Raw genomic sequence first — 24,621 nt, forward strand, 5'->3', positions numbered from 1 at the left:
CCTCTTGGCATCTTGTGATTTATTTATACCCTGGGATACATTCACTAACTTTGAGCCCCGAGGGGGGTTAAACATTTTTTAATGAAAACATTGAACATTGGAAGTGAGTCTGAAGAAGGGTTCTGAGCCCAAATGTCACCTATCCACAGATGCCGTTTGACCCGCTGAGTACCTCCAGTACTTTGTTCTACGCAGCTTTCCAGTATTTGCAGTTCCTTGTGTCCACATATTTATGTCTATATTCTATTAGGCAATAGGTGCGGGAGCAGGCCGTTCGGCCCTTCGAGCCAGCACCGCCATTCAATGTGATCATGGCTGATCATCCCCAATCAGTACCACGTTCCTGCCTTCTCCCCATATCCCCTGACTCCGCTATTTTTAAGAGCCTTATCTAACTCTCTTGAAAGCATCCAGAGAATCCACTCCACCGCCCTCTGAGGCAGAGAATTCCACCGACTCACCACTCTCTGTGAGAAAAAGTGTTTCCTTGTCTCCGTTCTAAATGGTTTACTCCTTATTCTTAAACTGTGGCCCCTGATTTTGAACTCCCCTAACATCGGGAACACATTTCCTGCCTCTAGCGTGTCCAATACTTTAACAATCTTATATGTTTCAATGAGTTTCCCTCTCGTCTTCTAAACTCCAGAGTCTACAAACGCAGCTGCTCCATTCTCTCAGCATATGACAGTCCCGCCATCCCGGGAATTAACCATGTAAACCTACGCTGCACTCCCTCAATAGCAAGAATGTCCTTCCTCAAATTAGGGGACCAAAACTGCACACAATACTTCAGGTGTGTCTCATTAGGGCTCTGTACAACTGCAGAAGGACCTCTTTGCTCCTATATAGAAAATAGGTGCAGGAGTAGGCCATTCGGCCCTTCGAGCCTGCACCGCCATTCAATATGATCATGGCTGATCATCCAACTCGGTATCCTGTACCTGCCTTCTCTCCATACCCCCTGATCCCTTTAGCCACAAGGGCCACATCCCTCTTAAATATAGTCAATGAACTGGCCTCAACTACCTTCTGCGGGAGAGAATTCCAGAGATTCACCACTCTCTGTGTGAAAAATGTTTTCCTCATCTCAGTCCTAAAGGATTTCCCCCTTATCCTTAAACTGTGACCCCTTGTTCTGGACTTCCCCAACATCGGGAACAATCTTCCTGCATCTAGCCTGTCCAACCCCTTAAGATTCTATAAGATCCCCCCTCAATCTTCGAAATTCTAGCGAATACAAACCGAGTCTATCCAGTCTTTCTTCGATTCCTCTTGTTATAAAGGCCAACATGCCATTCGCTTTGTTCACTGCCTGCTGTACCAGCATGCTTACTTTCATAGACTGATGTACAAGGACCCACAGATCCCGTTGTACTTCCCCTTTTCCCAACTTGACGCCATTTAGATAGTAATCTGCCTTCCTATTTTTGCTACCAAGTGTATAACCTCACATTTATCCATATTAAACTTCATCTGCCATGCATCTGCCCACTCCCCGAACCTGTCCAAGTCACCCTGCATTCTCATAGCTATTGTGCAGGGGAAAAGGTACTGTACCATAAAGATTGTTTGTGTAGCTGAAACTCTGATCCATTGATCCAGATTAGCAAGGGAAACAGGTAGGGTACAGCGGTCGAGTTGCTGCCTTGCTGCTCCAGCGGTCCAGGTTTGATCATGACTACGGGTGCTGTCTGATTGGAGTTTGTACAATGCCGGCACCAGCAGGCCCTTGCTCTGACTCTTCCACAGCTCTGACTCCTTCCACATGCTCCGATTCACCTCCTCCCCACAGGCCTGGGCCACTGATGCTGCCCACCTTTCCCCCCCCCCCCCCCCCCCCCGCGCGCCCACCTCTCCCCCCCCCCCCCCCCCCCCCCCCCCCCCCCCCCCCCCCCCCCCCCCCCCCCCCCCCCCCCCCCCCCCCCCCCCCCCCCCCCCCCAGATCTCGCCTCGGCCTTCCTCTGACACCAACCCCCACCCTTGTTGTGTCTTCACCATCTTCACCCCCCCCCCCCTTTCTGATATGGAATGGTCTGTCCTCAACAAAGGCCTCGCCTTCGTTCCCCTGCCCCCTCACCTACTCTAACCTCACCCCCTGTGAACGTACAGCCCTCCACTCACTCTGCAGCAACCCTGACATTATAATTGAACCGGCCAACAAGGGATGTGCCGTGGTAGTCTGGCACGCTGACCTCTGCTGGGCTGAGGCCAGGCAACAGCTCTCGGACACCTCCTCCTACTTATCCTTGGACCATGATCCCACAGATGAACACCAAGCCTTAATCTCAAATTCCATTACTGATTTCATCACTTCTGGCTGTCTGCCTTCCACAGCCTCCAACCTTATCGTTTCCCAGCACCGCACACCCCGGTTTTACCTTTCGCCCCAAAATCCACAAACGCAACTGCCCTGGCAGACCCATTGTTTCTGCCTGCTCCCGACCCATGGAAATGATTTACACGTAGCTCAACTCCATCCTAACCGCCCTGGTCCAACCTCTCCCGATCTATGTCCAAGATACCTCACATGCCCTTCGTCTCTTTAATGACCTCCTCATTCCGAGCCCCCACTCCATCATCTTAACCATGGGCGTTCAGTCACTCAAAGGTTCAAAGGTTCTTTATTAGTCACATACAGCAATTGGTGTAGTGAAATGTGTATTGCTATTGCAGTACATAAAAAAACTCTATACCTGCATCCTCCACCACCAGGAAGGCCTGACAGCCCTCCGTTTCTTCCTCGATCGCTGAACCATCCAATTAACACACTACTCTGCCTAGCAGAGCTGGTCCTCACCCTCAACAACATCTCCTTTCACTCCTCCCACTTTCTCCAAGTCCAAACATAGCTATGGGCACCCGCATGGGCCCAACTATGCCTCCCCCTTTGTAGGGTACGTTGAACAATCACTGTTCCAGGCGTACACCGGCCCTATCCCCAAACTCTATCTCCATTACATTGATGACTGCATTGGTGCTGCCTCCTGCACCCATGCAGAACTCATGGACTTCATCAACTTCACCACCAATTTTCATCCTGCACTCAAATTTACTTGGACCATCACCGACTCCTCCCTCCCCTTGATCTCAGTCTCCATCACAAGAAATTGACTATTGACTGACATCTATTACAAACCCACTGACTCCCACAACTATCTTGACTACACTTCATCCCACCCTGCTTCCTGCAAAGACTATTCCCTACTCCCAATTCTTCCGTCTATGCGCCCAAGATGAGGTGTTCCATACTAAAACATCCGAGATGTCCTCATTCTTTAGGGAACGGGGATTCCCCTCTCCCATTATAGATGCGGCCCTCACTTGTGTCTCCTCTGTAACCCCACAGCTCCGCCCTTGCTCCCCCTCCCCCTAGTCACAACAGAGGCAGTCCCCCTAATCCTTACCTTCCACCCCATCAGCCATTGCATACAACACATAATCCTCTGAAATTTCCACCACTTCCAATGGGATCCCACCACTAGCCACATTTTTCCATCTCCTCCCCTTTCTGCAGAGACCGTTCTCTCCGCAACTCCCTGGTTAACTCATCCCTTCCCACCCAAACCATCTCCTCCCCAGGTACCTTCCCCTGCAACCGCAGAAGATGCAACACCTGTCGCTATATTCCTCCCTCAACTCTGTCCAGGGACCCCGACAGTCCTTTCAGGTGAGGCAGACATTCACTTACACCTCATCTACCGTATCTGTTGTTCAAGATGTGGACTCTAATACATCGGCGAGACCAAACACAGACTGGGCGATCGTTTTGCGGAACACCTTCGCTTAGCCCGTCTGAACCAACCTGATCTCCCGGTTGCTGGACACTTTAATTCTCCTTCCCATTCCTACACAGACCTTTCTGTTCTAGGTCTCCTCCATTGTTAGAGTGAGGCATATCATATTTCACTAGGGCAGCTTGCAGCCCAGTGGTATGAATATTGATTTATCTCACTATAGGTAGCCCCGGCATTCTCTCTCTCTCTCTATCCCTCCCCCACCCAAGTCACACTAGCTGCTCATTTTCACCCTACACACAGCTTGCAATGGCCTGTTTCCTTTATCATTGTTACTTTTTTGCATATATTTCCACATCACCGACTATATCTCTCATTTCTCTTATCCCTAACCAGTCTGAAGAAGCATCAACACACTACCCGAACCATCAACACATTCTTTCTCTCCAGAGGTGATGATGCCTGGCCCGCTGTGTTACTCCAGCTTTTGTTGTCTATCTTCAGTTGGTATGTTAATTGGCTTCTGTAAATTATCCCTAGTGTGTAGAATAGTGTTAATGTACAGGGTGGTTGTCGCAGACTTGGTGGATCCAATGGCTCGTTTCCACTCTGTATCTCAAGTCTTAAAAGTAATGCCAAGTTCAAACTTTTAATTCCCTTGATTGTGCGAGGATGGGGAAACTGGAAGATAATTGACTTCATCACTTTAATGTCACATTTGAGAATTAAATTCCTTGAACAAATGAGGGTTGACACAGTGGTAGAATTACTGCCTTACAGTTCCAGAGACCCAGGTTCGATGCTGACTACGACTGCTTTCTGTACGGAGTTTGTACGTTCTTCCTCTGACCATGTCTGGTTCCTCCGGGAGTTCCGGTTTCTTCCCAAACTCCAAATACATACAGGTTTGTAGGATAATTGTTCTTAGTGTGTTGGATAGTGCTAGCATACAGTGATCGCTGGTCGGCACGGACTCAGTAGGCCGAAGGGCCTGTTTCTGCGCTGTACTTCTAAACTAAACGGGTCTTTACATAATGTAAACAGACACACAATGTTGGAGTAACTCAGTGGATCAGGCAGCATCGCTGGAGAACATAGACGGGTGACGTATTGGGTTGTGGCCCCAAGCACAAACCAGGCCCTTTGACTACACAAATCCTTCTGTGATGTCACTTGGTTTGTGGCGCAGCCTAGTAACACATCCTTTGGCCACCAATCATGCAGTAACTGTCAGAGCTGAGCAGAGGATTCCAAAAATACAATGTCAGTGAGTGTGTCCAGATTTGTCTACACTTTGTTTGCTTTGATTGCCTTGTCCTCACTGCTTGGATATGGAGCATCCTTGTTCCCTTTGGCCAATGTAGTGGTCTTCCTCTTTCCGGCCTACTTTTCGTAAGTGCAGTACTTGATTTAATTTTGGAACGTTTTTCAAGCACCACGCTACATCAAGGTCCTAATGTTCCCCTCCTGCCTCTCCACACCTCACCTCGTCCCTCTACATTGAACCACACCACCGCACAGTGGAGGAGTAAACTAAAACAGCCAAAGGTCATTCAGACTAAAGTTGTGAAACCATGCTGTTAATTAATTTACTAATTGTAAACCTTTGCACTGTTTTGGTAGTTGGGTTACTTATTAAGCTATCTAAAGTTTACCCATTAAACTGATCTCTGCTATTCCATTGTTCAATTTGATAGTATTCATCTGTAAATTCATTCATTCATTCATTATCTAAAATGGTGGTCCATGTAAATTATGGTCCATGTAAATAGCAAATAAAATAAAGCTCTTGCCAGGCCGTCTTGCCCCCAGCTCTTTTCCAGCTTTCTTGCCCCCACTACAATTGGCCTAAAGAAATATCCATTCCCTCCACAGATGTTGCTTGATCTGAGTTACACCAGCATTTTGCTTTACTCAACACTCCAGAATCTAGAATTCCTTGTTTCCATTAATAACAAATCTGATGTCTTAGGGAGAGGAGATAAGAAGAGAGAAGAGAGAGAGACTTCATTGATTCCTAATGGGTTTAGCTTTTGTTCTTCCTGATGAGTGAACAAGCGTGGATTTTATTTGTAGGAAGGAACTGCAGATTCTGGTTTACAATGAAGTGAGACACACAAACTGGAGCAACTCAGCGGGTCAGGCAGCATCTCTGGAGAAACGGAATAGGTGACGTTTCGGGTCGAGACCCTTCTTATTAGGTGAGATGGGGAAAGAAGGAAGCCATGCATCAAAATAAATAATTTAAACAAAGTGTTATATTGAAGTATTAGAAGCAGAACTTCTTTCAATTGAAGGAATAAATATGAGTAACCACTGTTGGGAAGAAGCAGTCAAAGATTGTGGTTTTAAACACAGTCTATCAAAGACTGCTGCTTAAGAGAGCTGTTATGTCTGTAGCATGCAAGGTCTAGTAATTTGGAAGCAAAATTGAATGTTGGTCTTTGCGAGGGAGATGGAACACAAAATAAGGGAAGAATTACTATAATTGCATTGAGTTTAGAGATACAGCGTGGAAACAGGCTCTTGGTCCACCGAGTCCACATGACCAGCGATAAACCTGTACACTAACATTATCCTACACATCATGGGGCAATTTACCATTAACAATCCAATCAATCTACAAACCTGTACATCTATGGAACATGGGAAGAACCCGGGGCACCTGGAGAAAACTCACGCAATCATAGGGAGAATGAACAAACTGTACAGACACCACCCAATGTCAGGATCGAACCAGGGTCTCTGGCGCAGTAAGGCAGCAACTCTGCCACTGTGCCGCCACATTGAATTTGAGGATGGACTTGGAGAGCAGCAGGCCTTAGTCATCTTGTCATGTTTTGGTCTCCACATCATGGAGGTTCACTTAATGTATTCTTAGTTACAAGGAAAGTGTTTGCAAATTTATGGATGAATGAATGAGAAGTGATCTTATTGAAATGTGCAAAGTGGTAGATGCTAAAAAAAAAAATGTCTCCTCTGGGGCAATCTGGAACTAGAAGGCATCCAGTTGCCCATTTCAAAATAAGACGTCATCATTTTTTTTCTCTCTCATGAAGCCTTGTGAAACTTTGTAAATCTCTCCACCCCAAGAGCTGTGGAGGCTTTAAGTCTTTAAGTATATTCAGTGCTGAGATTAACATTTACATTGCAGACTGTTCACAAAATCACAATAACCATAAAGGAGTCATTCAGCGTGGAAACAGGCCCTTCAGTCCAATTTGCCCCATCTACACTAGTCCCACCTGCCTGCATTTGGCCCATATCCCTCCAAACCTATCCTATCCACGTATCTATCAAAATGTTTCTTAAATGTTGTGAAAGTACTTGCCTCTGCTACCTCCTCTGGCAGCTCGTTCCATATACCACCCCCTTTGTGAATTCTGTTTTAAACATTGCCCCTCAGGTTCCTATTAAATCTCCGAAGTCACATATTTGGAAAGATTCATTGAACAAGTTGTCCCACAAAGAAAGCATGTTCAAGAAGGAACTGCAGATACTAGAAAATCAAAGGTAGACAAAAATGCTGGAGAAACTCAGCGGGTGAGGCAGCATCTATGGAGCGATGGAAATAGGCAACGTTTCGGGTGGAAACCCTTCCTTTTTCTGGATGTCATCATAGGGTACTGTAAAATGCAAATATCCTGGTTGTTGATGCAGCTCTAAAGCAGATGGTATAATGGTTGCTCCGATAATAATGGTTGCTCCGATAATACTTGTTACTGGCTCTGAGCAGATAAGAGTCATAGTTATACAGCATGGAAGCAGGCCCTTCGTTCCAGCTTCCCCACACTGACCAACATGTCCCATTTGCACTAGTCACACTCAAAGATCTTATAGCGGAGCAAGATAGGCTACTCCTGCTAAATGCAAAGGACTGACGTGTAGTACGCTATGGAGAGGATCATGGGCATTTTCCACGCCCATTTTAGCAACCTGAGCCTACCTAACCCGACCCGACTCGCACTGTCAATGTTGCGGGGCAACAGTTTGTGTGGGTCAGATTCATAAATCTAGTCACACTTTTTGTCAAGAATAAAATTTGATTCTGCTTTTTTAATGTTTTTTAATTTGGCAAGCCGTGCATTTTGTAGTAACCGGAACCGAACCGGCTCGCAGGGTGATTGACAGGGGGGGACTTTTTGTGCGTGATTATTAGATTCCATTCTGTACCTGTTGATCCAAACGTTATAAATGTATATAACACACACAATTATATTTCTTCTAAACCAATTAAATGTTGCGATTCCACCTCCCCGCTGCCCGGGCCCCGCACTCTCTCTCCCCGCTGCCCCGGGCCCCTACCTCCCCGCTGCCCCGGGCCCCGCCCACCTCTCCCCGCTGCCCCCGGGCCTTGCCACTCCTTCTCCCCCTGCCCCGGGCCCCGCACTCCTTCTCCCCCCCCGGGCCCCGCACTCTCTCCTCCCCCTGCCCCCGGGCCCACCACTCCTTCTCCCGCTGCCCCCCCCCCCCCCCCCCCCCCCTCCCCTCCCCCCCAATCCCAAGAAGGCCAAGATGGCCAAGATGGCGGAACAAGATGGCGGAGTCAGCTTGCTAAAATGTGTCCTGTAATCACCCATGAAACCGCCCATGAGCGTACCTCACGTTTGCGTGAGAGTAACCTATCTTGCTTCGCTCTAAGATCTTTGGTCACACTTGCCTGCATTTGGCTCATATCCCTCTAAACCTGCCCTATAAACCTCCTCCAGCAACTTGTTCCATGCGCTCACTGTGTGAAACAGGTTTCTATTAAATCTCCCCCCCACCCCCCTCCTCCCCGTAAACCTATCTCCCCTGGTTCTTGGGTTACACAAAAAATCTGGAGAAACTCAGCGGGTGCAGCAGCATCTATGGAGCGAAGGATATAGGCAACGTTTCGGGCCGAAAACCCTTCTTCAGACTGATCGGGGGAACCCCGATCAGTCTGAAGAAGGGTTTCGGCCCGAAACGTTGCCTATTTCCTTCGCTCCATAGATGCTGCTGCACCCGCTGAGTTTCTCCAGCTTTTTGTGTAACCTCCCCTGGTTCTTGATTCCCCTCCTTTGAGCAAGAGACTTTGTGGGTCTACCTGATCTATTCTTCTCATGATTTAGTACACCTCTATAAGATCACCCCTCATCCCCCTGCACTCCAAGGAATAGCGTCCTATCCTGCTCAACCTCTCCCTGTAGCACAGGCCCTCGATCGAGTCCTGGCCACATCCTCATCAATCTTCTCTGCAGCCTTTCCTATCGCATGGTGCCTAGAACTGAACACAATACTCTAAATGCGGCCTCACCAATGTCTTATATAGCTGCAACATGACCTCCCAACTTCTACATTCAATCCTCTGTCTGATGAAGGCCAATGTGCCAAAAGCCTTTTTGACCTCTGTATCTGCCTGTGGTTCCCTCCCTTCTCTTTCACAGTCACTAAAACAAGTGGTGTTGTAGCTATGTACTTTTCAGAGGTGATCTACAATTTTGTTTGTTACTTGTAGGCTAACATGTATGCAATTTGATATTAAAATGTAGCTTACATCTGTTTGGTCCATTAACTCGCAGGCATTTTAAGCGCACATTTTGATTACTTTCCATTCTACCAGAGATATAAAGTCCATAATAGACTTTATTTATATTTCTATGATTCTACAAACCTTGGCTGGGAACCTGGGGCTCACCAAAATTGTTCCCAATTGGGCCCCGCACCTCCTAAGGCCGGCCCTGCTTATACCCAATAAGCTGTGCATCCAAACAACAAGAGAGGCCACATCAGTGCAGCTGGTAAAGCTGCTGCCTCACAGCCCTATCTCTAAACAAAACTCTTGAGGGCAAATAGGAATGGATAATACTGCCATTGTTCCTGGTCCATTAATGACATGTGTAAAAAATAATAATTTTACTACTTGGAGATTTTAGTTCCTGATCTTATTCAATGCTGCATGGTATTAACTCTTGTTCATGTGCTTCTAAATTAGCACCCTCAGGAGAAAGCCACGGATGGAGAGACATTGCAAAACTTTTTTTAAATCATGAACAGATTAGCGTTTATATTAATAATAACCTATTGTAATCCAGTAAAATTAATGTAAGTGCTTCTATTTTTTTTTGTTGCATTTTCAAGAGTTCTTGCAATAGAAAGTGCCAATAAACAGGAGAAGTTGAAGTGGCTTATGTATTGGGTGATCTATGGTGCATTTGCTATCGTTGAATGTACAGCAGGCATCCTCCTCTATGTAATTCCATCCTTTCAAAAGTTAAAGGTAAGTAAGAGATTTAATTTCAGTCGCATTTAACAGCAGCCTGTCTAGCATATAAAATAGCACACACGAAAGGGCGGTAGAGCTGCTGCCTCACGGCGCCAGAGACCCCGGTTTGATCCTGATCTTGGGTGCTGTCTTTGTGGAGTCTGCACGTTCTCCCTGTGACCGCATGGGTTTTCCTCCGGGTGCTCGGGTTTCCGTCCACATCCCAAAGTCGTGTAGGTCTGTAGGTTAATTGGCCTCTGTAAATTGCCTCCTAGAGTGTAGGGTGGATGTGAAAGTGGGATAATGTAGAAGGAGTTTGAACGGGTGATCGATGGTCAGTGTGGGCCAAAAGGCCTGTTTCCATGCTGTATCAATCTATGTTACCGCACATGATCTGGTATGTGGCGGTACAAGTGTGGCGGCACAGTGGCACAACCATGGTAGAGTTGCTGCCTCACAGTGCCAGAGACCCAAGTTCGATCCTGACCTCAGGTGCAGTCCGTGTGGAGTGTGCATGTTCTCACTGTGACTGTGTGGTTTTGCTTCGGGTGCTCCGGTTTCCTCTAATATCCCAATGGCACCCATGTTTACCATTGAACTCTGTGAAATAGCCCTTGGAGTGTAGGGAGTGGATGTGAAAGTGGAACTAGTGTGAGCAGGTGATCGATAGTTGGCATGGACTCGCTGGACCAGTTTCTCTGGTGTTGTGGCGTCGTGAATTAGCGGCTCTACCAACTGAACCACCGTGATGCCCACAGTGTAATCCATTTGAATTTCCAAGAAGCAGAGGATAGAGTTATTGTGCAAGTTACGAGCCCGGTTTAATTAGGGATAATATATACTTACAAAGATAAGTTATCTGGCCTTCTGAAAAGTGAGTCATTCTTAGGTGAGGAAGCTGTAAAAAGATTCAAGGAATCAGTGCCTTGCAATCTAAATTAATATACGCTCAAAACTGAGACAGGCAATGCTTGGACTATAGTGGATTTGAAGGTCATAAAGAACAAGCAGGAAGAGGTTGTGGCCGAGCTCTCGTTTTAAGATGGCACGGTGGTGCAGCAGCAGAGTTGCTGCCTTACAGCGCCAGAGAATCCAGGCTACGGGTGCTGTCTGTACGGAGTTTGTACGTTCTCCCTATGACCGCGTGGGATTTCTCCAGGTCCTCCGGTTTCCTCACACACTCTAAAGACGTGCAGGTTTGTAGGTTGATTGACTTTGGTAAATTGTAAATTGTCCCTAGCATGTTGTATAGTGCTAGTATACGGGATGATCGGTGTTCAGCACAGACTTGGTGGGCCGAAGGGCCTGCACCCGCGCTGTATCTCAAATGTCGCTCTAAAGACTGGCGGAGCAGGTCAAGGCCCGTGTTGTATTATTCTGCACGTGCACATGTTCTTTGTCCACAAATTATTGTAATTTATGTAATTTCCCTTGAAGCAATGGTGAAGGTTCCAAGCAGTGAAGCCTGCAAAAGAGTACTGAACCAAGAGACAGACAAACGCCCCGACCCAAACGTCACCCATCCACGTTCTCCAGAGATGCCGCCTGACCCGTCGAGTTACTCCACCACTGTGTGTCCATTCTAGTACTGAACCGCTCATTGGCATTGAACTCCAGATATATGGACTTCCCCCATTGCTGTCAATTTCACAAATTAACAAAGTTAAAATCCATTTGTTTAGCATCGCTCCTTCACTAAATCCCTCCAAACCTATCCTATCCATGTATCTATCAAAATGTTTCTTAAATGTTGTGAAAGTACTTGCCTCTGCTACCTCCTCTGGCAGCTCGTTCCATATACCACCCCCTTTGTGAATTCTGTTTTAAACGTTGCCCCTCGGGTTCCTATTAAATCTCCGAAGTCACATATTTGGAAAGATTAATTGAACAAGTTGTCCCACAAAGAAAGCATGTTCAAGAAGGAACTGCAGATACTAGAAAATCGAAGGTAGACAAAAATGCTGGAGAAACTCAGCGGGTGAGGCAGCATCTATGGAGCGATGGAAATAGGCAACATTTCGGGTGGAAACCCTTCCTTTTTCTGGATGTCATCATAGGGTACTGTAAAATGCAAATATCCTGGTTGTTGATGCAGCTCTAAACTCCAGCTTCAAAGCAGATGGTATAATGGTTGCTCCAGGCCACAGTACACAATTTAGTTTAGTTTAGAGATACAGTGTGGAAACATTCCCTTCGACCCACTGAGTCAGCGCCGACCAGCGATCACCCATATGCTAGTTCTATCCTACACATTAGGAACAATTAACAGAAGCCAATTAACCTACACACTGTGTCTTTGGAATGTGGGGAGAAACGGAATCACCTGGAGAAAACCCACGCAGTCACAGGGAGACCCGTAGAAAGGACCAAACTCGGGTCTCGGGCACTGCGACTCTACCACTGCAGAACTGTGCCGCCTGCACCACTCTACCACTGTACCCACTGTGCCACCCTACAGTATTAACGTTCTCTTTAATACTCTTACCCTGATGGTAAGAGTAGGATGGGGGCAGGTATGACTGGCATTTAAGAGGCTTTTTAGGTAGGCATATGGAAATGCAGAGAATGGATGCATATGGATCACGTGCAGGCAGATGAGATTAATTTAGCTTGGCTTCATGTACGATATGGAGATTGTGGGTCGAAGGGCCTGTTCCTGTGCTGTACTGTTCCGTGTCATATGTTCTGTTACATTTATATGAGAAAATAAGAGCTGAATAAAAGAGACCTGTTTTTAACCTTTTGACATATTAAATTGGATCAAAGCCAACAAGATGACTTCTTGTTGAAGGGTCTGAGAAGGGTCTCGACCCAAAACGGCACCCGTTCCTTCTCTCCAGAGATACTGCCTGTCCCGCCAAATTACTCCTGCATTTTGTGTTTATCTTTGGTGTAAACTAGCATCTGCTGTTCCTTCCTGCACAAGACGCCTTCTTGATGGGTTTTCAAACAGCAGGTTTTTGATATTGATAAACTGAAGCGATGGAAAGTTCATCCACTATTCCTTATGTCGGTGAACCCATAATATGATCCCATCACATGGTCTTCCTATCAGTACAGTACAGTCCTCTGTTAATTTTGTCTAATGATAATAGACATGACAGCATTTTGTATTATGTTAGTTAGACTGGAACTCGTCCAAAAGGAATGCTGTTCATCCAATTATACCGTTTGTGCCTAAAGGCTTATTACATCCATAATGGTCTTGTTATTTTGTTCTGCAGACCATCTTTCTGCTGTGGTGCATGGCACCCGTGGACTGGAATGGTTCCTATGTCATTTATACGAACATCATCCGTCCTTTCTTCTACAAGGCAAAACCCAAGGTGGAGGAACTCAGCACGAAAGTTTCAGAAGCTGTGGATAATATCAAACCCCAGGGTAAAATATATCAGGTACTCATAAGGTCGTAAGTGATAGGAGCAGAATTAGGTCATTCGGTCCATCAAGTCTACTCCACCATTCAAGTACAGCTGATCTATCTCTCCCCCCTAACCCACAGTTTAAGAAAGGGGCCACAGTTTAAGAATAAGGAGTAAGAGGGGCCACAGTTTAAGAATAAGGAGTAAGCCATTTAGAACGGAGAGGTGGAAACACTTTTTCTCACAGAGAGTTATGAGTCTGTGGAATTCTCTGCCTCAGAGGGCGGTGGATGCAGGTTCCCTGGATGCTTTCAAGAGAGCTAGATAGGGCTCTTAAAAATAGCAGAGTCAGGGGATATGGGGAGAAGGCAGGAACGGGGTACTGATTGGGGATTATCAGCCATGATCACATTGAATGGCGGTGCTGGTTCGAAGGGCCACATGGCCTACTCTTGCACCTATTGTCTATTGTCTATAACCCCGTTCTCCTGCCTCCTGACACCCGTACTAATCAAGGATCTATCTATCTCTGCCTTAAATATATCCATTGACATGGCCTCCACAGTTTCTGTGGCAAAGAATTCTACAGATTGACCCCCCTAGTACTGAGCTAAGTAGCAGAGAATGTAAAGTTAAGGATCACCTCAATAAGCACTCGAAACACCCAGTCAGTAAAGGCTGGAAAACAGGATGAACGTGGATTAGTATTTAAAGATCGGCATGGACATGGTGGACCAAGGGACCCGTTTTGCCATTCGTTGACCGTTTCATTGAACATGCATTCGGTCCGCCAAGACTTACTGAATCTCCCGATTGCTATCCATTTTAACTACCCTTCTACTGATCTGGGCCTCCTCCATTACCAGAGTGAGGACACATGCAATTTGGAGGAACATTACCACATATTCTGCTTGGGTAGCTCACAACCAAATGTTATGGACATTGAATTCCTCCAAATGTAGGTTCTCTCACAAAGCCCCGTCCCTCCTCCTTCCCCTACATTCCTTCCTCCGGCTTCACAATTCGCAACTCTTCAATGTTGTCTCACACCTGTTTTTGCACTTCTACCCTTTGTCCAAACATCTGCCTATCACCCCCCCCCCCCACCCCCCCCCACTTCTACCTTTGTTCATATCCCAAGCTCTGCCCTGCCCCTCCTCCCCTCTCTTCCAGGTCCCCCCTCACCCCCCCCCTCCCCCACCCCCCGCACAATCAGTCTGAAGAAGGGTCCCAACTTGAAACGTCACCTATTCAAATTCTCCAGTAATACTGTCTGACCCGCTGACTTACTCCAGCACTTTGTGTCTTTTTTGTAAAGCACCATCAGCAACTCCTTGGTTCTCCATTTCAGGCCTGTTTCTACGTTGCAAGCCTCTTGGTTTGGTTAAAGTTTGGTTGGAAGGTTTAGGTTAAAGTTAATCCCTGACCTTTAACGCAACACTCTGGGAGTTTTGGAAATGCCAAGGCCAGTACGATGGTGCAGTGGCAGAGTTGCTGCCGTACAGAGCCTGAGACCCGGGTTTGACCCTGACCACGGATGCTGTCTGTACAGAGTTTGTACATTCTCCCTGTGGGTTATCTCCAGGTGCTCAGTTTGCTCCCACACTCCAAGGACCTACAGGTTGCAGGTTAATTAGCTTCGGTAAAATTGCAAATTGGCCCCAGTGTGTAGGATAGTGCTGGTGTACACGGTGAGCGCTGGTCGGCGTGGGTTCAGTGGGCTGAAGGGACAGTTTCTACGCTGCATCTCTAAAGTATAAAACTTTAGAGCAGATTAAAAAGCAGAAAGTCCATTTATATAATGTCTTGCTAAACAAATATCAAGAGTCAAGAGTCAATTTAATTGTCATTTGGACCCCTGGAGGTCCAAACGAAATGCCGTTTCTGCAGCCATACATTACACACAAAGAGACCCCAGACACAACATAATTTCATTTTACATAAACATCCATCACATAGCTGTGATGGAAGGCCAAATAAACTTATCTCCCCACTGCACTCCCCCCCCCCCCCCCCCCCGATGTCAGAGTCAAAGTCAAAGCCCCCGGCTGGCGATGGCGATTGTCCCGCGGCCATTAAAGCCGCGCCGGGTGGTGCGAGGTCGCACACCGGGTCTTGGTGTTGGAGCCCCCGGTGTGCGCTCGCAAAGTCCCGCGGCCATTCCAGCCGCGCGGGGCAGTGGTGTCAGGCCCCGCTCCAGAAGCTCTTCAACCCCGCAACACGGGCGGGAGAATTCGCCGTTGCAGGAGCCCCGAAAAGCGGTCTCCCTCCAGGGATCCGCGGGCTCCCGGTGCCGCCGTCCGCAGACCCGCAGCAGCAGCCTCCGACTCAGCAGCAGCATCGGCAGCAGCAGCAGCAGCAGCCACGGCAGCAGCAGGTCGGCAGCGGCAACGCTCCTCCACCGCTCCACCCGCTCCGGTCTTGGCCAGCTCCGCGATGGCAACGGTGAGTCGGCACCAGAGTCCCCGGCTTCTTCCCGTTGGAGGCCGCTCCTCGTTGCGGCCTCAACGACACCTGAGACCCGACGAGAAAAAGGTCGGGTCTCCAGTGCAGGGAGAGATTCAAAAGTTTCCCCCCCCCCTCCCACCCCCACCCCCACCCCCCCCCCACACACACACCCCCAACATAAAATAACAAAAACTACATAAAAACACAGACAGAAAATAATAAAAACGCGGACAGGCTGCAGAGGCCGCTGCTGACCAGAGTCGCGCCGCCTACCTTTTCATCAGATTAAAAAGCAGAAAGTCCATTTATATAATGTCTTGCTAAACAAATATAGAGAGGCACAATGGTGCAGCTGGTAGAGCTGCAGCCTCACAGCGCCAGTGATCCAGGTTCAATCCTGACCTCCAGTGCTGTCTGAGTGAGTGACCTTCAGGAGCTCTCGTTTTCTTCCACAGTCCAACGATATGCAGGTTGGAAGATTAATTGGTCGTCCTAGATTTCTCCCAGTGTATTTGTGAGTGATAGAAGCTCGGGAGAGGTGATGGGAATGATTACTTACACAAGGCAAATTTAATGGTTCATGATGGTGGATCAACTATCAGAGTCCTGAACACGATGAGACCAGACCATAATAGTGTTTAAGAAGGAACTGCTGAAGCTGGAAAATCGAAGGTAGACAAAAGTGCTGGAGAAACTCAGCGGGTGCGGCAGCATCTATGGAGCGAAGGAAATAGGCAACGTTTCGGGCCGAAACCATGCGGTTGCGGCCCGAAACGTATTTCCTTCGCTCCATAGATGCTGCCGCACCCACTGAGTTTCTCCAGCACTTTTGTCTACAGACCATAATAGTGCTGTCTGTACAGAGTTAGTGCATTCTCCTTGTGACCACGTGGATTTTCTCCGGGTGCTCCAGTTTCCTCCCACACTCCAAAGATATACAGGTTTGTATGTTAATTGGCTTAAGGAAATTGTAAATTGTCCCTGGGGTGTATGGCAGTGCAGTGTATGGGGCGGTCGCTGGTTGGTACGGATTTGGTGGGCCGAAGGGCCTGTATCTCTGAAGTAAAACTAAAGTCAATTAAATTACACGATTCTATACACGAGTAAGAGGCATTGTAGATGGCTAACTTTGTCTTCACTGTCAGCTTTGGTTTGGTCCACACTCGAGTTGTGAGGCGAGCGAGAGTTGTAGCTGCCTTCCCGAACCTCTTGCCAATCTCTGTGTCCAAGGAGAGGTTGGCGGTGATGGTGGAAGCTGGTACAAGCTATTCATGTACAAGTGCAACAGGTAGTGCAAAGAGAAAAGTACCAGGATCTGGTTTTACAGCTTTGTCGTGTAATGGTTATAGAATGCAGCATCCAAAATGTAGGTGGGTTGGAAGATCAGGACCAGATCCTAGTTTATGAGAGGTCCATTCAATAGTCAGATATTCGAAGGGAAGAAGCTGTTCCTGAGTCTGGTGTTGCGTCCTTTCAAGCTTTTGTGCCTTCTGCTCTATGGGAGAGGGGTGAAGAGGGAATAACTGGGGTGAAAAAACGTCCTTGATTATTCTAGCAACTTTCCAGAGGCGGTGTCGTGAAGATGGAGTCAATGGTGGGAGATCTGGTCTCCATGATGGACTGGGCTACATCCACAACTGCAATTTTGTGCGGTCTTGTGCACAGCGGTTCCCAAACCTGATAGAATGCTTTCTACGGCGGATCTGTGGACGTTGGTAAGAATTGTTGTCATCATGCCAAATTTCCTTAGTCTCCAAAGGAAGAAATGTAAGGGAGAAGATTGTAGCATAATAGATCAGTAGAATTAACTCTGATTTGTATTGATAACAATTTTACTGTGAATATACACTAACCCTCTTCTTTCTTACAGATTTATCAACAGTGGCTAAGAACGTCACCGCCTCAACCCCAAAAGGTAAAACTCAAATTAAGGATCCATTAGAATGGAGTTTGTAATGTTGAGTCTTCCTCATCACCAATTGGTAATAATGGACAATAGACAATAGACAATAGGTGCAGGAGTAGGCACCACCATTCAATGTGATCATGGCTGATCATCCGCAATCAGTACCCCGTTCCTGCCTCCTCCCCACATCCATTGACTCCGTTATCTTTAAGAACTATCTTGAAACATCCAGAGAACTGGCTTCCATCGCCCTCTGGGGCAGAGAATTCCACAGACATAATGAAGTGGGGTCAGTATGTGGAGGTTGGCTCTCATAGTAAAGGGAATGCAAACCAAACTAGTGAGGTCTGGCAGAAGAAACAAGGAACTACAGAGGCTGGATTACCAAGCAAAGGCACACAATGCTGGAGTAACTCAGCGGGTCAGGTAACATCTTTGGAGAACATGGATAGGCGACGTTTCGGGTCAGGACTCTTCTTCAGACTGATTGCAGGGGTGGGGGGAAAGAAAGCTAGAAGAGTGGAGGGGCAGAATGAACCCCGGCAGATCATGGTGCAGGTGAGGGGTGAATGGGGGGTTTGATAGGCAGCTAGTTGAACAAAGGCCACTGATGAACACACACAAGGTTGTGAGATAAAAGGATGTGAAGCTAATGGATTAACGAGGTGTTCATTGTTTCGGAATGTTGGTGGAGGAGGAGGGGAGAGGAGTTAAAGGGCTGTCCCACTGCGACAATCTAATTTGCGAGTTTAGACGAGTTTGCACTCGACTCAAACTCGCAGCATGGTCGACACGTGGTCCTAGGAGGTCCTATGAGGTCACTGGAATTCTCCTTCATGCTCAAGGGAAGTTCCCGAATACTCGCTGCCTCAGCTAGGTAGCGGAAAATGTTTCAGCATGTTGAAAAATTTACCGCCATTAAAATATGATCGGCATGGTTCTTTTTAACTCGTAGTGCAGTGGAGTGGGGTCGCTATTTAGTTACAGGCAGTCGAGGGCAGCCATAGGCAATCTCCTTCGCTGACCTGGTATTTTGATTGTCTGACTGGAGTTTTCAGGACCAAAGAAAACCAACAGGTGGGTAAAATGCCCGCAAAACTTTATTATACTTCTTAAAAGTGTCTCCGCTCCTTCTCCCCCCCTTCGCTGTGCTCTCCAAAGGACTTACCGTACACTGTGCAGCCGTCTTTTACCTTCCTCTTCATCGCGGGTGTGAATTTCAGACAGCGCTCCCCCGCTTTCCCTGGCCCCCGCCTTTGCGATGTGTGTGTGTGGTGCGTGTGCGGTCAGTCGATCCAGCTCGCGGTTTCAACGCTGACGGTCGATCCAGCTCGAGGTTTTCCAGGCGAGTGCCCTCGAGCTTGAAGGTCGAAGCCACTCTTCTTAACTCGCGGATTAGGTCGCTGCAGTGGGACAGTCCCTTAAGGTGCATGGTTACCTAGCGCTCAGCGGAGTAGGGAGGGATGAAAAGGTTAGCGTTTACGGGGAAGGAAGGAGAGGGGGAGGGTTGTTTTGTAGCCATTAACTAAAATTCAATGTTCGCACCGTTGGGCTGATACAAGCGGAATAGGAGGTGCTGCTCGTCCAGTTTGCATTTGGCCTCGCCGTGACATTGGAGGAGACCCAGGAGAGAAAGGTCACCATGGGAATGGGAAGGGGAATATAATAACTGGTTCTTGCAGACAGAGTGCAAGTGTTGGACGGGCTTGGTTTTGCTTCTTCTTTTCTGCAAATTTTGGTGCTTTAAGTTCCTTGGAACCATCATCTCCAAGGGCCTTAAATGGGGGGCCACCATCGACTGCACAGTCAAAAAGGCCCAACAGAGGATGTACTTCTTGTGGCAGCTGAGGAAGCACAATCTGCCACAGGCAATGATGGTCCAATTCTATACTGCCATCATAGAGTCCGTCCTCACCTTCTCCATCATGGTCTGGTTTGGCTCAGCCACCAAGCACGACATCCAGAGGCTGCAGCGAATCATTCAATCAGCTGAGAAGGTTATTGGCTATAACCTTCCCCCCATTGACGAACTGTACACTGCAAGGGCCAGGAAGCGAGCGGGTAAGATCATCTCTGACCCCTCTCACCCTGGCCACAAACTCCTTGAATCACTTCCCTCCGAGGAAGTGATTCAATATTTCCGCCGACTTAATAGCAGGCAATAAAAAAGCTTTTTGCTGTACCTCGGTACACTTGAAAATAAACTAAACTGAAGATACCCAACGGTGGGGATCTGGTCTCCGTGATGGACTGGGTTACATCCACAACTCTGCAATTTTGTGTGGTCTTATGCACAGCGGTTCCCAAACCTGATAGAATGCTTTCTACGGTGGATCTGTGGAAGTTGGTAAGAATTGTTGTCATCATGCCAAATTTCCTTAGTCTCCAAAGGAAGAAATGTAAGGGAGTAGACTGAAGCATAATAGATCAGTAGAATGAACTCTGATTTGTATTGATAACAATGTTACTGTGAATATATACAAACTCTCTTCTTTCTTACAGATTTATCACCAGTGGCTAAGAAAGTCACCACCTCATCCCCAAAAGGTAAAACTCAAATTAAGGATCCATTAGAATGGAGTTTGTAATGTTGAATCTTCCTCATCACCAATTGGTAATGATAGACAATAGACAATAGACAATAGGTGCAGGAGTAGGCACCACCATTCAATATGATCATGGCTGATCATCCACAATCAGTACCCCGTTCCTGCCTCCTCCCCATATCCCTTGACTCCGTTATCTTTAAGAGCTCTGTCTAACTCTCTCTTGAAACATCCAGAGAACCGGCTTCCACCGTGCTGCTCCTCCAATTTACGGTGGTCCTCACTCTGGCCATGGAGGAGGCCCAGTACAGAAAGGTTGGATTCGGCAACGACACAACGCGGAAACAGGCCCTTCGGCCCACTGAATCCTCGCCGATTAGCGATCACCCCTTACTCTAGCTCTATCCGACACACTAGGGTCTATTTACAATTTACAGAAGCCAATTAACCTACAAACCTGCACGTCTTTGGAGCGCGAGAGGAACCAGAGCACCCGGAGAAAACCCATGTGGTCACAGGGAGAATGTACCAACGTACAGACAGCACCCGGAGTCAGGATCAAACCCGGGTCTCTGGCGTCATAAGACTGTGGCGGCCAAGTCAATTGAAAGTGTTAAGGCAGAGGTAGATAGATTCTTGATTAGTACAGGTTTCAGGGGTTATGGGGAGAAAGCAGGAAGATGGGATTATGAGGGGGAGATGGATCAGCCATGATTGAATGGCAGAGTAGACTTGATGTGCCAAATGGACAAATTCTGCTCCCATCACTTATTAACTTATAAGGCAGCAACTCTACCACTGTGCCATCGTGCTGCCTCATGTAGATACTTTCGATGGTGGGGGAGGGCTGTGTCTGTGATGTACCAAGCATAGCCCACTACACTCTCTCAGGCTGCATCCGAGTGTCAAGTCACCATCAGAGTGTTTTTTAAGAAATTAAGGCTATTTCCAATTTTGAACTCGGCACCCAAGTGATGACAATAGACAATAGATGCAGGAGTAGGCCATTCGGCCCTTCGAGCCAGCACTGTCATTCAATGTGATCATGACTGATCATCCCCAATCAGTACCCCATTCCTGCCTTTTCCCATATCCCCTGGACTCTGCTATCTTTAAGAGCCCTATCTAGCTCTCTCTTAAAATTATCCAGTGAACCGGCCTCCACCGCCCTCTGAGGCAGAGAATTCCACAGACTCACAACTCTCCGTGAGAAAAAGTGTTTCCTCGTCTCCGTTCTAAACGGCTTACCCCTTATTCTTGAACATGTTTCCTGCCTCTAGCATGTCCAAACCCTTAATAATCTTATATGTTTCAATGGTGGTGCAGGGGTTAGTAATAGGGCAAGTGAAAAAAACAAAACTGGTTTAACGGATGGAAATAGTCGGAAGTTGTTGATGTCTATGAAGTCTATGACCTTTATGATTACCCACTTTGTATTTCAGTGACCAAAAAGAGCAGAAGTTCAATTTTTCGGAAATCGTTTAACAACTGAGAAGCCCAGCATGAATGGGATGAAGGTGAGACCAAGTGTGTCTCAAATGTCCCATGGGTCAGGCACAAGGCTGGGATTCATCAGTGAAACTCCTGAGCAGCCCCAAACACACCCTCTCTGGAGCAACGCTCTTTGAACAAGCTGCGCATTGCTGGAAATTTTATGCACAATCTAAAATAAAGATGATATACTTGGATTCTGATCATTGTTGCTGCATATAGTCATGAATTTATATATTTGTTATTATTGCTTCAATGATTAATGGGGCAGAAATTTTAGTGATAAACTTGGACCTAGAGCTTAACATTAATATCACATTAAAGAACTGTAAAGAATTGCAGTGAGGTTAAGTATCAGGAGGTATCCAGTTTGAATGACCTCCTCCTTTCCTGTATCAACCTATCATTCTATTCAGTGTTGGTTTAAGCTTTGGTTTTAGTTTTAAAACAGCATTGTATCACATCCTTTGGCCCACCGAGTCCACGATGACCTGTTCATAAGTGTTTTATGTTATCCAACTTTCCTATCCACTCCCTACACACTCGGGGCAATTTATAGAGGCCAATCGTGTATATCGAGAAACCTTATTTAACATAACATGGGTCCATGCTGAAAAAAGGAGGATCCCATTTTCTAAAAATTGGTTTCAATTAGTTATTGATTGGTGATTAAGAAGGAACTGCAGATGCTGGAAAATCGAAAGTAGACAAAAGTGCTGGTGAAACTCAGTGGGTGCAGCAGCATCTATGGAGCGAAGGAAATAGGCAATGTTTCGGGCCAAAACCCTTCTTCAGACTTATGTAGGGTGGGGCGGGAAGAAGAAAGGAAAAGGAGGAGCCCGTGGGCTGAGGGAGAGCTGAGAAGGGGAGGAAACAGCAAGGGCTACCGGAAATTGGAGTAGTCAATGTTTATGCCGCTAGGGTGCAGACTGCCCAAGTGGAATATGAGGTGCTGCACCTCCAATTTCCGGTGGGTGCTCACTCTGGCCATGGAAGAGGCCCAGGACAGAAAGGTCGGATTTGGAATGGGAGGGGGAGTTGAAGTGCTGATCAGGTTGGTTAATGCGGACCGAGCGGAGGTGTTCGGCAAAACGATCGCCAAGCCTACGTTTGGTGATGTTAGAAAAGGGCAGTCTCTGGGTTGATTGGCAGGGGATGTAAAACTGTTTAATTTAGTTTAGAGATACAGCGTGGAAACAGGCCTTCAGGCCCACTGAGTCTACACCGACCAGCTATTCCCACACTCCCCTACACACACTAGGGACAATTTTACGTCTATACCAAGCCAATTAACCTACAAACCTGCACATCTTTGGTGTATGGGAGGAAACCCACGCGGTCACAGAGTGAGCGTACAAACTCCATACAGACAGCATCCGTGGTCAGGATCGAACCAGGGTCTCTGGCGCTGTGAGGCAGCAACTCTACCACTGTGCCGCCCCTTGTTGGTTGATTGTCTGGGGTTGTGAGAATGAGGCGGGTTCTGGATTGTCTGGGGAGATCAGAAAGGGTTGTGGACGCAAAATGCTGGAGTAACTCAGCGAGACAGGCAGCATCTCTGGAGCGAAGGAATGGGTGGCGTTTCGGGTTGGGACCCTTCTTCACACTCAAGTCAGGGGAGTGGGCGGTAATGAGATAAAATGTAGTCGGAGACAGTAAGACTAGTGGAAAAACTGGGAAGGGAGTGGATAGACAGAGAGGGAAAGCAAGCGCTATTTGAAGTTATGCCCCTGTCCAACCTAGGCGATTTATTAGGCGATTACAGGCGACTAGGCTGTCACCACACGGTCGCCGGGGTGTCGCCTGTATGGTCATGAATAGTCTCCTCGGTCGCCCAAAGAATCGTAGCGTTTTTCTGGTCGCCACTGTATTTTGAAATATTCAAAACTTTTCGCCGACAGTCGTAGCTTGACTTCTCCTGACGTAGGTGCTGTCGTAGGTTGTTGCCAGGATAACGTAGGTTGTCGCTGGTGCTGACTTCGGTGAATTCCATTGGCGACTACCTACGTCAACCGTCAACAGGTACCGGCGACTGAATTGTCTTACCGTGTCGTAGCGTGTCGCTGTGTGGTCGTAGGTGGACGTCGGTAGCTTGACACCGACTAGCTGCCAGGTTGTTGTAGATATTGACCAGGGGGAGTCCAGTCGCCAGTTTTTCGGCGACCTGCTACAATTATGACAGTCGCCGAAAAAATTGCCTAACTGGGACATTATTAGAGAAGTCAATGTTAATGCTGTCAATCTGCAGTTCTCTCCACCTCAGAAAGGGGCGTGTCGTTCTTTGAGTTAATTGACTGGCGACGTCAAGGAGAGAATGGCCGATAGTCGGCAAGGGGAGGTGATGTCAGAGAGAGCGGAGTCGATGATATAATAATGGGAGGTACACAAAATTGCTGGCGAAACTCAGCGGGTGCAGCAGCATCTATGGAGCGAAGGAAATAGGCGACGTTTTGGGCCGAAACCCTTCTTCAGACTGATGGGGGGGTGGGAGGGGAGAAGGAAGGAAAAAGGGGAGGAGGCGCCGATGGCGGGGGAATGGGAGGAGACAGCTTGAGGGTTAAGGAAGGGGAGACAGCAAGGGCTAGCAAAATTGGGAGAATTCAACATTCATGCCATCAGGATGCAAGCTGCCCAGGCGGAATATGAGGTGCTGTTCCTCCAATTTCCGGTGTTGCTCACTCTGGCAAAGGAGGAGACTCAGGACAGAGAGGTCGGATTGGGAATGGGAGGGGGAGTTGAAGTGCTGAGCCACCGGGAGTTCAGGTAGGTTATTGCGGATTGAGCAGAGGTGTTCGGCGAAACGATCGCCCAACCGCCGCATAGTCTCCCCGATGTAAATCAGCTGACATCTAGAGAAGCGGATGCAGTAGATGAGGTTGGAGGAGATACAGGGGAACCTTTGTCGCAC

The 24,621-nt window shown here is 47.5% G+C and overlaps 1 protein-coding gene across 2 annotated transcripts; it reads left to right on the plus strand.

Annotated features, from left to right (window-relative positions):
- Positions 1-4,856: 4,856 nt before the first annotated feature.
- LOC129711347 (receptor expression-enhancing protein 5-like) lies at positions 4,857-21,910 on the plus strand. Of its 2 annotated transcripts, none has more exons than XM_055658946.1 (6): positions 4,857-5,126; positions 9,837-9,975; positions 13,185-13,355; positions 17,641-17,685; positions 20,179-20,223; positions 21,665-21,910. In XM_055658946.1, exons 1-6 carry the CDS (start codon positions 4,996-4,998, stop codon positions 21,665-21,667), a joined length of 534 nt encoding a protein of 177 aa, XP_055514921.1. In that variant the 5' UTR covers positions 4,857-4,995; the 3' UTR covers positions 21,668-21,910. The 2 variants fall into 2 exon arrangements, with proteins under 2 accessions (XP_055514921.1, XP_055514920.1); XM_055658945.1 differs by having other exon boundaries at positions 4,870-5,126; positions 13,185-13,341.
- Positions 21,911-24,621: the final 2,711 nt, after the last annotated feature.

This window comes from Leucoraja erinacea, chromosome 29 (genome assembly GCF_028641065.1).
Source record: "Leucoraja erinacea ecotype New England chromosome 29, Leri_hhj_1, whole genome shotgun sequence".
Taxonomy (NCBI): domain Eukaryota; kingdom Metazoa; phylum Chordata; class Chondrichthyes; order Rajiformes; family Rajidae; genus Leucoraja; species Leucoraja erinaceus.

Excerpts from the sequence above, each read along its gene's own strand:
- LOC129711347 (XM_055658945.1), top strand. The coding sequence starts at position 4,996 with ATGTCAGTGAGTGTGTCCAGATTTGTCTACACTTTGTTTGCTTTGATT. Across the intron at positions 9,976-13,184 it reads CATCCTTTCAAAAGTTAAAG|ACCATCTTTCTGCTGTGGTG; the intron begins GTAAGTAAGAGA and ends TTTGTTCTGCAG. Across the intron at positions 20,224-21,664 it reads CACCACCTCATCCCCAAAAG|TGACCAAAAAGAGCAGAAGT; the intron begins GTAAAACTCAAA and ends TTTGTATTTCAG.